The sequence below is a fragment of the Arachis ipaensis genome, chromosome B7, assembly GCF_059453495.1.
Source record: "Arachis ipaensis isolate K30076 ecotype BB chromosome B7, ASM5945349v1, whole genome shotgun sequence".
NCBI classification, from domain to species: domain Eukaryota; kingdom Viridiplantae; phylum Streptophyta; class Magnoliopsida; order Fabales; family Fabaceae; genus Arachis; species Arachis ipaensis.
In genome coordinates, this window is record NC_142442.1 from 120,273,724 (window position 1) to 120,291,619 (window position 17,896).

Below are 17,896 nucleotides of genomic sequence, written 5' to 3' on the forward strand. Positions count from 1 at the left end.
GGATACCTCAATAGTGGGAGGGGGCATCCCTGCTGCAGGTTCAATCTGGGACAAATGGTTAGCTACAGGATTTTCTGATCCTTTTCTGTCTCTGATCGCTATGTCAAATTCTTGCAGGAGTAGTACCCATCTTATCAATCTTGGTTTAGAATCCTGCTTGGATAGAAGGTATTTGAGAGTAGCATGGTCAGTGTAGATAATGACTTTAGAACCTATTAAACAGGATCTGAACTTGTTAATGGCATAGACCATTGCAAGTAATTCCTTTACCGTGATGGTATAGTTCCTTTGCGCATCATTTAGAATGCGACTGGCATAATAAATTATGTGCATGAGCTTATCATGTCTCTGTCCCAAAAATGTGCCAATGGCATAATCACTGGCATCGCACATTAGTTCGAATGGCAGATCCCAGTTGAGTGTAGAGATAAGCTTTCCTTTCAGAGATTCAAAAACATGCAGGCAATCATTGTAAAAAACAAAAGGAGTGTCCATGGTAAGAGATTGCACAGGGGCTTTGCAATTTTGGAGAAATATTTTATAAACTTTCTGTAGAATCATGCATGTCCCAAGAAACTTCTAATTGCCTTAACATTAGTAGGTGGTGGTAATCGTTCAATTACTTCCACCTTAGCTTGATCAACCTCTATTCCCTTGTTTGAAATTTGATGTATAAGAACAATTCCTTCAGTTACCATGAAATGACAATTTTTCCAGTTTAATACCAGGTTTGTGTCTTAGCATCGTTTCAAGACTAAGGCGAGATGGTTAAGGCAGGAATAAAATGAATCATCAAAGACAGAGAAGTCATCCATGAATACTTCAAGGAATTTCTCAACCATGTCTGAGAAAATGGATAGTATGCACCTTTGAAAGGTTTCAGGTGCATTATAGAGGTCGAATGGCATTCTTCTGTAAGCAAACACTCTGTATGGACATGTGAATCATGTCTTCTCCTGATCCTGAGGATCTACTGCAATCTGATTGTAACCTGAATAGTCATCCTGGAAGTAGTAGAATGCGCGCCCAGCCAGTCTCTCCAGCATCTGGTCTATGAAAGGTAGGAGAAATGATCCTTTCTGGTGGCGTTGTTGAGTCTCCTATAATCAATACACATACGCCATCCTATAACTGTTCTTGTAGGAATCAGTTCATTCTTCTCATTGTGGATCACTGTCATCCCTCCTTTCTTGGGTACAACTTGTACATGGCTTACCCAGGGACTATCTGAAATGGGGTAGATAATCCCAGCCTCCCATAGTTTTGTGACTTATTTTTCAACTACTTCCTTCATAGCTGGATTCAGTCGCCTTTGTGGTTGCACTGCTGGTTTAGCATCTTCTTCGAGCCTGACCTTGTGTATACACTGAGTTGGACCGATTCCTTTTAAGTCACTTATGGTCCATCCAAGAGCTGTGTTGTGGGTCTCCAGCACTTGAATCAGCGCTTCTTCTTGTGGCTTTAAGGTAGAGCTTATGATTATAGGGTAAGTATCTCCATTTCCTAGTAACACGTATTTCATGGATGATGGCAGTGGCTTGAGCTCGAGTTTGGGAGGACTACCCTCCACTTTAGGAGCTTTCAAAGTCTCCTCTTGCGCATCTGATGCCTACATGTCAGGTCTGGCATCTTTAAGGATGTCATCTAGCTCCTCCTCGAGTCTCTCGATTGCATGTAGCTCTTCTACTAGGGAATCGATGACATTAATCCTCATGCATTCCTCTGGGGTGTCAGGGTACTGCATGGCCTTGACAGCATTCAGTACAAACTCATCCTCATTAACTCTCAATGTCACTTTCCCTTGTTGCACATCAATGAGGGTCCTTCTTGTAGCCAGAAAAGCTCTTCCTAAAATGATGTAGGCATTCTTATGTTCTTCCATATCTAATACCACAAAGTTTGTGGAAAATGCAAAGGGTCCAACCATCACAATCATGTCTTTGACCACTCCTGATGGAAACTTGATAGAGCCATCAGCAAGCTGAAGGCATATATGGGTAGGCTTGGTCTTTTGGATTCTGAGTTTCTCTAATAGTGATGAAGGCATTAGATTGATGCTCGCTCCAAGATCACATAAGGCTGTCCTTGTGCAACCATCACAAAACTCCCAAGGTCCTGAAGTTTCTCTGGTAGGGTCCTCTGGATGACTGCACTGCATTCTTCAGTGAGGAAGATTGTTTCTACTTTCCTCCCATCCTTCTTTTGGCTTAATATGTCCTTTATAAACTTGGCATAGGTGGGTATTTGTTCCAGGGCCTCTGCAAATGGGATTTTGATCTCTAGTGCCTTGAGGTAATTTGCAAACCGGGCAAACTACTTATCTTTTTCTGCTTGACGGAGTTTCTGAGAAAATAGCATCTTGGTCTTGTACTCATGTGTTCCGAGTGGCGCATGGTGAGTGTCCAAAGTGCTAGAAGAAGGGTTACCAGCTTGCTTAGGAGAGGTGTTCCCTGAAGTATGGTCTCCCCTATCTGGGCATTCAACACCACTGCTGGTCCTTTCCTGGTGTTAGACGCCAGTGTTGCCCCCTTATGGGTGTTGGACGCCAGTGCTATCCCTCTCTAGGTGTTTAATACCCCTGACAGTGTCTCGAGTTGCTGCTTGTTCATCCTCTGCCGTTTTCTCTGATTTCAAGAAGCAACTTCATTTTCAAGTTTCAACCAATTAAACTCAATTTCAAAACTGTAAAAAAATAACTTTAAAGAAATGCTTCAAGAATCGTCCGTTTCACAAACCAAACAGTAATCCAATCAAACAAGCATTCATATCCATCCAAATCCATCAAGCAATACATAAGACATATATAATCACCAGAAGTACATTTTCTCACATAAATATCCATATATAATAATTCCAGTTTATAAAGTATAGTTTTCTGAAGAAGACCCCTACCTTGACAAGTCAAACCATAACCCAAACACGTCAACAAATTCCTTTCCTCTCGACCCGAATCCAACCGCAGCTTCAATTCACAGCTCTGTACACTTTCGCCACAGCATAAACAGCTTTAAACACTATAAAAAATGGAATATTTGTAACAAAACTTTGTGACAAATTTAAAATTATTACATAATAATAATGTTTTGTAACAACAATATAATTTGTTACAAAACATTTTGTTATTTTGTAATGACTTAATTTTTTTGTTACAAATTATATCGGCTTTTGTAACGAATCGTGTTTTGTTGCAAAATTTTATAATATTTTGTAACAAAAGATGAAGTTGTTGCAAAAGTTCAAAATATTTTGTAACAAAATATTCATTTGTTTCAAAAACTCTAACTATTTTGTAACAAAAAATTAATTTGTCACAAAATTTAATATTATTTGCAACAAGTTATTTGTTTGTCACAAAATACAAGAAGTTTTGTAACTAAAAAAATTTATTTTAAAATGTTAAAATCTTTAAGATAATTTTATTTTGGTTCAAAAATTTAATTTTTTAAAATATTATTTGTATTAAATAATTATTTTTATAAAAATTAAAGATTAAATGATTAATTTTTAAAAATAGTATATATTATTTTATATTTTTTATAAAATTAATATATAATTTTTACTAATAATCAAGTCTTCAATGTTGACTAAAAATTAATTTTTTAAATGAAAAAAGTTAATTGTTAAACATAAATAAAAATAGTTAAAATTTAAAAATAAAAACAAATGTGAAAAATAAAAATCCTTATTCTAACCATCACTAATAAAAGATAACCTAATTTACACACACTCTTCAAACTTTAATCCTAATCCTCGCCATTTTTCTTAATGTAAATTTATTAATTAAGATTCTTATGTAATTTTATTATAATTTAATATTTTGCATGATAGAGATTAAAATTTAATAATGGAAGAATTATATAGTTTAATTTATGTAATTTCTATTATGAATAAATTATGGTTTATTTTATTAATTTAAATTCTTTATTTTTAAAAATTTTCACATGCAACCTCGGTTACTAAATTCTACAAACATAAATATCGTGGAAACCTTAATAACATATAACGAAAAACTAATGACGAGGGTTTGAAATAGAGTACACTTACGGTAACAGCAGAACAGAGCAGCCGCAATCCCGAGCTGACCCAGCGGCAGCTTTGACAGCGACCAGAAACTCCGGTGGTTCAACGGCAACCTTAATTTCAACATGCAAACCTCGGAGCTCGACCCTACGGTAACCAAAATCTCAACCACTTCAAAAAACTTTAACAGAACATTAACATCGAGAGTTCTGAAAAAGGGTAGTTACCGTACTCAGGAAGGATGCCGAAATAAGGCGACGGTAATCCCGACAGCGGTGCTGACAACGACGGCTGCCTCCGGTGACTACCCAACAACGGCGACGGCGAGGAAGCCATGGCAGCGGCGGCGATGAGCTTCTCTCCCGTGGGCTCCTTCTCTCCCCTGTGTTAGGCTCGGCGTCAATGGAGGCTTCTTCCCCCTCTCCTACCCGCGACCAACCTTGACGATGGCGGAAACTGGTGGCAGCAGCGATGACGCGACTGACGGCGATGGCTCCTGGCTTCGACGGCAATAGAACGGCGAAGCTCCAACGGCGACGGAGGCAAGGTGCGACAAGGCAGAACGGCAACCCAGCAGTGGCGACTCCCTCTCGCGCATCCTGGCTTGCGCTCGCGTCTCTCTCTGATGAGGAGAAAAATTGCCGATTAAGAATTTATAATAAGAACAGCGTTGCAAGTACAGTTCTTAACCGACGAAAATTTCGCTTATCAATTCAAAAGAGTTGTCACAAATTTTAAGAATAAAATACTGGGAGTAGAAATCTCAGGTCGTCTCCCAACGAGTTGACAAGAGAATGCTATTTTATTAATCAGGAGTTTTCCGAGAAATTTTAAGAGTTGGAGAACAGAAAAATAAATGATTGTAAATTAAAGCAATGAAAATTAGCAAGAGAATTTATATAATCAAAATAAAAAGCCTTGACCGGGAGAAGATTAATTGGAAGTTCTATCCTTGTTGAATTTTCTCAAATGTAATAGCAAGAGGTTGTTGTTTTCACTTAGTTAACCCTTACTAAATAAAGGAAAGTAAAGTGATTGAGCTAACTCTGATTCACAAGTCTTAATCCTCTCCTGTGGAAGGATTAGCATTAGTAAATAGAGAGTTAGCCAACAACTTCCAATTAAAATTAACACTTGAGTATTCCAACTCAAGGGTCTCCTTTTAATTAACTCCCAAGTCAAGTTGGGAGTCTACTCCATTGATGTGAATGCCATCTTCATAAACGATAATTGGGAAAGAGAAGAAGACATGAAATTTCAAATAAAATAACAGTAGAAAATTAATTAAAGGTAAAAATAATTCTTTGTATTAATAAATCCCAAAATCATAAACATCCATATCTGAATAGGGTTAATAGGTAATCAAAAGAGTAAAGGAATAAGAAAATAAACTAGAATAATGGAAACTTCAACAGAGGTAGTGACTCTTCTCAATATCCAAATCAAAAGCACAAACTCTAAAACTATGAATGTGAAGAAACCTAGTGGAAGTGGTGTTTTTACTAAGATTCCAATCTAAAACTAAAAACTATGCGAATGAGAATGTGTGTTGAGTCTCTGCTTGTCCCCTGGCTCTAGTCTGTGTTTCTGGGCCGAAAACTGGGTCCAAAGTCAACCCAAAATCGCCCCTAGCGTCTTCTGCATTTTCTGCACGTGGCGCATGTCACGCGTACGTGTCAGTCACGCGTACGCGTCAATGTTCATCTTCGCGTGTCACGCGTACGCGTCAGACATGCGCACGCGTCGCCGTGCAAAACTCCAATTCACGTGCACGCGTGAGCCATGCGTGCGCATCGATCCTCACTGGTTATCTCCTTTATTTTTTGTGCTCCTTCCATTTTTGCAAGCTTCCACTCCATCCTCTAAGTCATTCCTGCCCTATAAAGCCTGAAAACACTTAACGCACAGATCACGGCATCGAATGGTATAAAGGGGAATTAAAATACACAATTTAAAGGCTTAGGAAGCAAGTTTTCAACTATAGAACAAAATTGGGAAGGAATTGTAAAATCATGCAAATTGTATGGATAAGTGTACAAAGGCTTGATAAAAACCACTCAATTGAGCACAAGATAAACCATAAAATAGTAGTTTATCACTCTCCCCTGGCTCCCTTTGCGAACTCTCTCTCTCTCTCTCTCTCCACAGTCCGACGATGACGCGACGGTGGCAGTGAGGCCCAGCGTGCCGGCGCGGACTTCCCCCTCCTCTTCTCTTCTCCGATCCTCTTCCTCTCTCCCATGTGTGTGTGTGTGTGTGTTTACTGATGGAATAAGGGAAATGGGAAAAAATGGGTTTACGGCGAGGAAAGGGAAACCAAATGGTATGGTTAGGTCAAAATTAGGTTTAGGATTTTTATTTGGGGATTTGTGGGTTAATAGATTAGGGTAATTTTTTATGAAATAAAAAAGAAGTAAGATAATCATAAAAATTAAATTAAATATATATATAAAATATCTATTTTAATGAAAATACCTTTTAATTATCAATCTTTAAATAATTTTCAGTTAAATATCAATTTAATAAAAATTAGAGATAAGTAAAATTAATTTTTCTTTATTTATAAAATAAGGTTAAAAATATATATTAAAATTAAGGCATATAAAATACTCATTATTTTTCATTTATAAGGACTCTAAATAACAAATAAGAATTTACTCAACTTATATATAAAAATTTCTAAAAAGATAATATTAACTAAATATAATAAATCATAAATAATTTATTAATAACTTTTTAAAATTTGGGGTCTTACACAAGTGATCTCAAATCCAACTGTTTGATGAGTTTTGTGCTCATTGCAATGTTGTGCAGATTGTTGGGGATGGTCTTTTGATGTCTAATGCAAAACTCATTGAGAGCAGTACTAGAGTATGCGTGTAATATTCTTCTTCCTAAGGTAACTAGTTATAAGAAATGAACACACCACTACGGCTGCAACACTTTCTTTCCTTTGTTCTTTCTCTGCCTTTAAAAATTATGAGATAGAAGCGTAAGTATGAACATACTGTTTTTCAAAATTTATATATGATCTTTGATGCGATTTTTGTTCCTCCTATAAGTTTGTGACTTAAAAATCCTTTGATTAAAAGGAGATTAGAACATGAAATTAAGAAAGAAAAAGCTCAAACAGATAATGGTATATGGATAAAATTTAATTTGTTCATTTGATAACTGTTTATTTAATATTTATTCCCTTTGTTGTTGGATAGCTTACCGTGTTTGTCTTCTATTAACTATATTGTTGATTTTTTTTCCTGTTTTCATATTTTATGTCATTTCTTAAAGAACATCTGAGGTGGTGATTGACCTGCAATTGCAAGCTAAGTAAAATTTTAGTCTCTATAATTCTTTGTTGTGGTCTCCGATGGAGTATTTGATTATGCCAACAATGTCCTCCAGGTAACACTATCCTTTATAATTTCTTTTTGTTGCCATTTGCATTTATGTTGTTATTAGAGGAATGAAAAGATTGCTGCCTAAGATGGTGGATATTGATTCTATATAAAGAAATTGACATTCTACATTTTATGCCTCATTTGACATGATTGATAACCTTTTCAATTTTACCGGTACTTCCATCCTCATCATCATAGAGTTCATGAGAAAATTTAATAATATTTATTTGGGTTTGATACTTGTATTCAGCAACCCTTAATCTATAACATATAGAGAAGAAAGAATAAACATTTGTATGTTATATCCATTTTGTTTTAATTAATTGGATCCAACACTAAAATATATTAATGTGTTCTGAATTTGCACCCATCATCATATTGTTAAGGATTCTTTCATTTGGTACGTCAATCCTCTCACCACTAACACTTCACATATGCCAATATAAATTTTCTCGAAAGATGTTTTGAGTTCTTAATTTATCAGTTAGAATTCATTTCAGTAAAAAAGATTTGGTTTTAGAAATTCTATAAGAGATAATTTTGGAACAATGAAGATCATCAAATAATGCAAAAAAAAATTCTTTGTTCTTTTTGTTTAGGTATATAGTAATGCAAATTACAATGTTAAAGTATTTGATTATCATATCTTGAAGGTTTATGTTATTTTTGTAAAAATTTTAATGAACATGGAGCAGTTTGTTTTTTATCTAAAACTTAATCATGTGATACTTTGATGAGATGGTTTAAAACAAACCAAACCATGGAGCAATTTCCTGGACTATTAGAAGTCCAAGAGCAATAGCAGAAAGTTGAAGATGCTACTGCTCTTGAAGTCAGAGTTGTTTCTCTTAGAAATGCTCCCGCTCTTGAAGTTGTTTTTTTTTTTTATATAATTTAAAGAAATTTAGTAGAAGCTATATATTTATAACAACAATGGTTTTTTCAGAGGCTATAGCCTTTTTCTTTTCTTTTTCTTTTCTAAACATAAAATGTTGTTCAGAGGTGTAAAACAGCATCACACTTAAAATAAACATAGTTATTGTTGTCTGTTGACATCTTATATAATTTAGTAGCTTTGACTTTTATAGATTTTTTTCGTTACTTTAAATTTGGATTTGCTTTTGGTTTTGCTAAGTAATTTGAAAACTTTCCTTTTTTAAGGAACAACTTTCCTGACAAAGCTCAAGGTGTGAAATTTGCTGCAAGGTGCTTTGGCTAAAGTTGCTCCTGCCAAAGCGGTATAAATGATTCATCTGCTTAATCGCTATTTTTTACCCTTTTTTTTTTGTTTATATTATATCATTTTTGTCTCTTCTTTAAATGTTCAGTTTAATTCTTGGATGACACTCTTTAAAATTTAACTAAGTTTATATGTATTTAACTATTTTTGTTCTTTCTTTTCCTTCCATAACTAACTTTTGTATATTTGTTTTTGAGTTTCCTTTAAAAATGAGTTTCCTACCATATATAAATATTGAAAACTCAAGGGCACATAGATAATCCTAACGGTTAAAGTCATGTATTCCATGCAATATTTTGTGAATATGCAGCAATAATAATAATAGTAGTTCGTAAATTATCATCTTTAATTTTCTTTTTCTTCTACTATATATGCTTGATGAATGTAGCTTTTCAATTTTTATTTTGTATTGTGATTTCTATTAACTCAACATATACCACTGCTGTAGTTTTATGTTATGTTCGTTGGCAGTTTTTTTAATTATTGAACCATGTTCTTTACTATTTTCTGTAAGTCATAACTTGAAAATTATATATGTTTCCTTTTCGCTATTTTGTAAAATAAATATTTTTTAGTTAACTAATTTAAAAATAGGTCACTACATGTAAAACAAACATTTTTTAGGGACAAGATTTATGTGCCCTTGATGTCATGACTCACTTCATACAGGGATAAGATTTAGGACATATTTGTTTGAACTTCAAAAAGAAATATTGAATTATTTTTAACTCAAGTTATTATGCATTTATGTTCAATTTCAGGCTGCAAGATTTACAATGTAAATATTAGAAGTAAATCTCTCTCTTGCTAAGGAGGCACTACAGGAACTCACGAACACGATAACCAATCTAAAAATCAAACAAGAAGATTTGAAGTTGAAAGTAAAGTGCAGTATAAGATAATAGAACATGATATTTTTCGAGCAAATCATTCGTTCTAGGAGAGATTTTATGCAAACCTGAGTGTTAAAGTTGAAAACAAGAGAACTTAAGTGATAAAGTGTGAATTATGCAAAAATCTAAACGTGATCAAGTTAGTGTTACACAAAATATTTTAACATTTAAAAATATTTTGTTTGGGGAGTGCTACGTAGCCAAAAAAAAGAGTATATTATAGATATAGTACAAACTAAATGTCATTCTCATGATAAGAGAGTGTACTCCACTTGCTTATCAATAACATACTTATCACCGTTCCTTCTTCTTCATTCATATAGTAATTAATTTCATTCTCAAAATTAATTTCTGTTTCATCTCAATCAAATCCCTAAAAATCTCTCATCTACATTTAATTATAATAAAATACAATTTCAGTCCAGTAAATTAACATCCTAATACACGAAGAAATTACATAGAATGAAAGATCAAAACTTTTATCTCCCATTTCATTCCTTCCATAAACCCAGGAACCAGGAAAACGAAAAGATGCAGAGAGGAGAAAATCAGCAGCTTCGTCATCAGAGCATTCCATAGCACTGTATCCGATTCCTATAGGTATGTTATTTAGTTTCATTTTTCCGTTAATTGGCATGTTGAGAGTACATTATCTGTTGTTGCATGTGGTTGGAGTTGATGTTAAGGATGAAAGTTTTGATTTTTATCTCGTGTTGATGGGTTTGGGAAAAGAGAAAGGGGAATAGTTGGAGAAAGGTCACGTTTTGGGAGTAGAGATGAAGGGAAGGTAGCAGAAAATGGGTGTTTTTTTGTTGTTTTCCGACGCCTCTGTTCTATAATAACACGCCATTACGCGTTTCGTCCTCTGATCCCTTTTTCTTCTACGCGATTCTCGCACAACGCAAATCCCACTTCTCACTTTCACACTTTCATCTCACCATATTTGCATTCACTCGCGTTTTTCTACGGTAAGTAAAACCCTTTTCTCACTCGCTTGGTTTCTCTTTTTGGGCTTTGGACTTTGATTATCTGAAAGCTTTTTCTGTATATTGAAACTCATTGAGTCATTTTTTTTTGAACTATTGCGGCCGTTTGAAATATTACATGATCATGCTTTTGAACACTGTCTTCGTTGTGTTTGTCTTAATGTGACTTCTCTCTTTGCTCATTATTAATACTTTCATATGATAATCATTCTTATTTCCCTCTCATTATTCAATGAAATTTGGTGTGTCCTTCATGATGTTATCCAATATGACAATCTATTTATTAAAAGACTTTATATCAATATTTCAATTCCCCATTTTCTATGAATATATTTTTTAAACAATTGAAAAAAAATGCTATGAACTTGTTTGGGTGCATTGTGATTAAGCATCAAAATCAGCCGATAAGACTCAGGCTAAGTCAAACCGTGATAAGTAGACATTAATTTTCTGGTGTGTTATGGTTCCTTGAATTTTTATATGTTATGTGGTTTGAGTTGCTATTTTTCGTACTTGGTGTTGTGCTTTCTTTCAAGTAATTAATAATGTGATAAATATGAAGCAGCCATTTCGTTCAAGTTGCCTCCATATTTCGAAAGTCTCCATTGAAAAAGTCGAGCATCTCATAGCCTTGTCTCCAACTCCTATAGGTATGTTATATAGTTTTATCTTTCTATTAATTGTGTTTCGATTAATTGGCATATTGGGGCTCCATTATCAGTTGTTGTATGTGGTTGGAGTCGATGTTAACGATGAAATTTTTATTCTTTATCTCACTTTGATGGGTTTGGGAAAAGGAAAAAACTTGCAAAGATGGCATTTTGGGCTGGAGATGAAGAAAAGGCATCAAAAAAGGGTTTTTTTTTATCATGTGTGTCATTTAGATTATGTATTTTTTAGTAGTTGACTAATTATGGTAGTTAACTATGGTGGAAGTACATTAGGAGTACTTAAAGTTATTGGCAAATTATTATTTTTTTTATTCATGTGAAGGAAAAAAATCCTTCTAGATACGGTTCAATAGAGATGTTATGACTTGATTTTTTTAGTTTGAATTGCTTTAACTTTATAAAATGTTGAGTTGAAATTTTGCATGAAATTTTTTAGTGTGAAATGCTTTATCTTTATTAGTGATTGTTAAAAAACTGAACATACATATATATATGACTATTTAAGTAATGGTATGTAGTTAAACAAATTAATTCACTAAATTTTGATTAGTTAGTTCCATTTTGATTTGGTTGATCTTGTGACGGTTAAGGATCTTGATAGCAACTTTATGATCGGTTGGTAAATGTTGAGCAATTCTAACCTTACCAAAACTCTCCAAGTCCAATCACTTTTTCTAACTTATAATTCTCAACAAACATTTCTGCACCTCCATCCATTCCTTACCCAAAAATTACAAAAAATTATTATAAAAAGAAATATACAAAAAAAAAAATACAGTACTTGTAAATGGTACGTATAACATTGTTCATTTTCCTATATGAAAGTATGAGTTGTGAAATTTGGGACCGTTCAAATTAAATAACACAAATTACTTTTAGTTATATATATATATACTCAAAATATATAATTACACGCTCTGAAATAAAATAAAGTTTATTTACTCTCTATAATAATTTACATGATGTCAGTTACTCTACTTTCGTTCCTACTTTTTATTATTTTTTATTCATTTTTTTATTTTTGATTAACTTTAACCCTTGTATTGTTATACTTACTTAGCTTTAATTTTAAAACATTTAAACTTGAATCTGAGATTTATTTTAAGTACTAGCTAGGACAGATAACTTAGATTTTGTCAAGAAAATTTAAAACTCCCTATCATAAGTTTAATAATTAATGATTTGTGCCTTATATATTCATCATACACCTAGATTGTGTTCTTCTCAATTCTATACATTAGAATTTGAAAAAAAAAAATACAGCTATTAAATTTGTTTGTATGCAAAAGAGCAGGTTTGAAGTGTCATTATATCTAATAAATTATAAACAAAAATAATATTATGGAGTCAATTTTTTTTCAGTTAATATTAATTAATTTTTTATAGTGAAGTAATAATAACAATCATGGACACATAGTAAATATTCATGATTTTTATATTCAACTAAGTAAAGTTGTTAGCGTATCTATGCTATTGATAAACATGATGGTATGTTAATAATTAATTTAAGTGGGTTATTTGAGTATATATACCAGTTGCTTGTGAACAGGTGTTCAAAAAATAAGAAGTAGCTATGGCTCGTACCAGGAGCAAAAAAGTGACACAAAAGAATAACAATCCCGAAAGAGGATCGCAAAAAAAAAAAAAACTGGTAGACCAAAAAAGGTACCTTGGATGGTTAGCGGTGAATTAACTGCAAATTTGGGATATTGTGTTTTGATAGTAAATGTTAAAACCGACAATCTCCTTCGTTGTCACTTTGTGCTGATTATGAATTTTTGTGTAGAAAACACTGGTATTTAGGTGCTCGCCATGTTGCGTGGCTTCAGTTATGAAGCAATTAGACTCAGGCGCGGGCAGAGAGAAACTAATGGAGGTGCAGAACATGGGACTTGGCTGGCTGCAATATGTGCCTGAATGGGCTGTCAACCAAGATATGATGATTGCATTAGCATCATCATATAGTCGGGATGAGAAGTCTTTGGTCGTCGAAACAAGAAAAATTCCCATATTAGTTGAATCAATTGCGCGGTGTTTTGGACTACCGAATCATGGTACGCAATTCACAAATAAAATAGGGAGAAAAGGAAAAAAAATTATCCACAGTACTTTCGTTGAGTATATGTTTTCGGTTAAATTAGCCATTAAAGATTTGGACTGCTTGTGCTTGATAGGGAATAGTTTCAAAAGTCCAGAAACAGCAGCAGAGCACCGACTTGTTAATAGCTTCACAGGAAAGAAACAAGTAGATTTGAAAAGGGATGTTATCACATGCTTGATGCAGTCCGATGTCGATAGAATCAACTTCCGGAGACAGTTCATCATGTTGATAGCAAAGTGTTTCTTCTTTCCCTCACCAAAGGCCACTGTTTCAGACATACATATACAGGCTGCCATTGATGTATCGAACCCAAGGAAGATGTATTGGGCGAGGTACATTTATGATTTTTTAATTGAGGAAGTTCTGAGGTTTCAGGAGGTAGGGAAGAAGACAGTGGATGGATGTATGTTCGCATTACTGGTGAGCCGTATATCCTTAACCTTTGATTTGTTGTTTGTTATTTTATAGTATACATTGTTTATAGCAATTACTATAACTTTCAGATTATATATCTCCATGCTAACAAGCATGGAGATTTAGGATGATATAATGGGAGAGAACCGTGGATTAGAGACTGATCGCTTGTTGATCTGAAGAAGATGGATGAAGAGAAAAGCACATCTCACTCAGTGAGGCATACGATATATATATATAATATTTTAATAGTGATAAGTGTGAAAGATATGTTAATCGGATCACTGCTTTTAAGCTCTAATGTAAATAAAACTTATACGTTGTCCACTGTAGGGGCTTCTAAATTTAATTGGAAAGATGTCTAGGTCACCGAAAAAGCACAACCGCGTATCAAAGAGAGGATGCATTAAGAAAAAAATAAAGTCTAATAGAAGGACTTGTAAAGAAGCTCCCACGGTAGATGAAAACGAGACCGACATATCGGCTGGTCATGCATTACTTGCTGAATTTGATCAACAACCTTCCAAGAAAGGCAATTCAATGATTTATTAGTTTTGTTATAAACTTTTGTTGCTCTAACCTGCGTTTTTTTAATATTATTATAGTATAGATATCTTTTAGATTTTGCGTCTTTTTAATCGTATATAAAGTTTTACCATGTATAGAGTAATTAATTATTTATCTAATTTTAGAAGTATGATATTGATGCTGTAGCTGGTAAATCTATATTTTAAAAACTGTTGGAGATACTTATTTTGAGCATGGCAATATACCTTACACATATAAATACCTCTTTTTGTGTTTTAGCATTCATTCCATAACATAATAAATTTGATGACTATGTGTCCTCTCCCGTTAAGTAATGCCAATACTAGTAACTTTAAGTAGTATTTCGAATAGCTAAATCTTGTCTTATTAAGTTGGATGTTATGTATATAAGACACATGATGTTATCCGTGTGGTTTTATGGATGTTAACTGATTGGAATTACGGATGTTATTGTCCATTCTGTACTATATTTGGGTGTACTATATTTACTTGGTCGGATTATATTTGTGCTAGGTGACCTTTTTAATTATCACTTATAGTTGTTTATCTTCCAATTTATTTAAACAGAAAATGTAGCCAAGGTTCACAAAACGACTGCATTGGATGTTAATTTCGTTTAGGTGCTAATTTCGTTTTATTATGTATGTTAACGTGGATGTTAACTTCATGTAATTATTTTTTTATTTACATATATTTTTTATTTTTTTTATTTACATTCTCTATTATATTTTAAGTAATTTATAATTAAATATTATAAAAAAATTATTGGTCATCAAAATACTTATTTCTACGATTTATCTCTCATTTAAATTAAAACATAGACAAGAGGATGAAAACATTCATGTCCTAACGTTTCTTTTCGAGAACAGGTGCAATGGTTGCTTATGTATTCCAATAATAATAATAATAATAATAAAAGATACCAATTATCAAAGGCATAAACCACAAAAAAGGCATATTTATGAAAATGAAAGAGGAATAAGACGGAAGATATAGTAGGGATCATAGCTTCTATTTCTCTAGATTTTGTTTTAAAATCTTCCAAATAAATTTTCTCTGAAAAGCATTTTATTTTAAACAGTTAGATTATAGAATAAGTCTAAAGTTGTTTATCAATATTTTTATTAACTCGAATTTTGATTTAAAAAATTATTTTGTAATTCTTTAGCAAAATTAAACGTAAAATTTAAAATTTGAGAATTGAATGAAATTCTAAATTAATTAAAATATCAATGAATGCTATGTGTACGAAAGCGTGATGATATATGATAGTCTTGGTTATATTGTTTGTGATGATGCTAAAACTTATTTGCCGATGCGAAATTTATTTTTTTTGAGATAGATAGCAAACAAATAATGATAAAAAAATGTTACGCATATAAATAAAGTGCTAAAAAATACATAAAAAAAATTCGAGTTATTACCATACCTCATCAGAGCTAGTGTAGTTTTTCATATTCTCAGAAATTGATTGACTGGCAACAATTACATTGGGTGAGTCCGTCTGTTGTTCAAATTCTTCAGCACCTTCTGCCATAGGTACTGTATTAAGGTCGATATCAATTGCCATACAAATTACAGTGATAAAAACAATTTCTTGTAAAATTTCTTGGCTTATACACTATTGTGCTTGCAATGGTGTTATTCTTGTGAAAATGAATATGATTGAATTAACATAAAGTATATATTAGGATAGGTTTCATGTTTCATATCTCCAATAATTGATGATAAATACCATAACAAACAAAGAATCAATTGTAATTATTTAATGTAATTGATATTATAATTACCGTTCTTAAATATAATTATTATTAATCTTTATTGTATTTTTATATATAAAAATCAAATCATAAAAAGGAATATTAAGTATTGATTATAATAGTGCCTAATAAAAAGGGATATGCTTTTCTAATTAATATCATTAATAAGCAGATATGATAAGTACGGTGATAAGTAGAATGATAAGAGAATGAAGTAAAAAATAAAACTGTTATTAAGTGATATAAATAAAGTAAAATATGAAAAATTTTGGCTGATTATGGCTGAAAAATTTTGGTTACCAAACTTTTTCCATTTTGTTTTTACTATGTGTTTCTTTTTATTATAGTACTTGCTTGAGGTTGTGAGAAATGTAGTATCCCCGTTTTTAGCATAAATTCAGTACCTCAGTGGATGAAAATTTCAAAAAATTTCTTAGCTTTAGTTTATAATTAGCATTTTAAAAAGTTGTGAAAGGAGTTGCAATAACTTTTAAGTTGATCGAATACTAAGTTTTATTTAGAAATGGAGTTGAAGCAACTAAATAAAATATTTTAGTATGATTAGCTTAATAAATCTTAAACATAATTTAATATTTCTAAAGCATATGTGTTTATTATTTTTTTGTAGTCATACCATAGTAGAAAATTGTCATAGAAAAATTGTCACAAAAGCAGAGTGCATATGAGAACATAATTACAACTTTTATTAGCATATATGTGAAAAAACAAATTTGTTGGTCTATATGAGATTAAGAAACAATTTTTACCATAAGAAAAAAAGGTTTGTACCCTAAGAACTTGAGAACATAAATTGATAAACATAATTTTTTCTGCGCTTTGTCTGTTTCAAAATACAGTTGGGATTAAAAAACAATGACTATTAGATCAATACGGTAATTATAAGATAAAGAAAAAGATTAATACATGTATAAACTTCCATATTCATGCATTATGTATTTAAATTTGTCATGAGGTTAGTTGTTTTTTGAAAGGAAGAACCTTTTCTGTATTTATGTAAGAGGATGTGGCTGTTTTTGGAAACGGAGATAGTTGAAGAAGTAAAATTTTTTTTATTTCTTTTGTTAAAACTTAAATGCACAATCCAACGGCATATTCCTTAACTTGCAAACTGATATTTAAATATGTATATGAAAATTTATTTATGTTTTTGATATGAGAAAAAAGGATCCAACACATATATATAAACAAGATAACATAGTTGATATATATACATTAAATCTTAAATATATTAATCTTTTTATAAATAAATTATATATAAATACAATAAAATAGATTATATATGTATACGACCCGAGAGTGCGTAGTCCAAATTTTACACTAGTGATAATAATAATAATAATAATGAGTTTATGTGTTACTGCCATACTATGGAAAATACACCATACTATGAAAAATATTTAATAACAAAAAATAATTAATTAATTTTTTTATTTAACATTTATTAATTCATTAATTATTGTAAATTATAACTATTAATAAATACTAAATAAAAAAATTCTCTTTTTTTTTTTTGTTTTCCTAGTATTACCGCCATACTATATATATACAGGACGTGAGAACTACACGGTGTATGTCATTAAGCCCTTTTTTTAATGGCTTAACAATTTTCTTCTGCACCAATGAAATGTTTGATTTGGAGCAAATGCAAGAAACATGATACATCGTCATTAATTTGGTGTGAACAAGAGGGAAACCTCAACTTAAACACTGACGTTGAAATCAACTGGTATTTCACAATTATAAGATAATGATAAATTGGATATTGATAATGTACTAATAATATTGAACTTTATAAGGGTCACGCAAAAGCTACATATATATCTTTATTTATAAATGACTCAGA

General features: G+C 32.1%; 1 protein-coding gene across 1 annotated transcript; it reads right to left on the reverse strand.

The window, feature by feature from the left end:
* Window positions 1-1,609: 1,609 nt before the first annotated feature.
* LOC148553912 (uncharacterized) lies at window positions 1,610-2,158 on the reverse strand. Its single transcript, XM_088494918.1, has one exon. The coding sequence runs from the start codon at window positions 2,156-2,158 to the stop codon at window positions 1,610-1,612; it is 549 nt and encodes a 182-aa protein (XP_088351044.1).
* Between the last annotated feature and the right edge of the window lie 15,738 nt (window positions 2,159-17,896).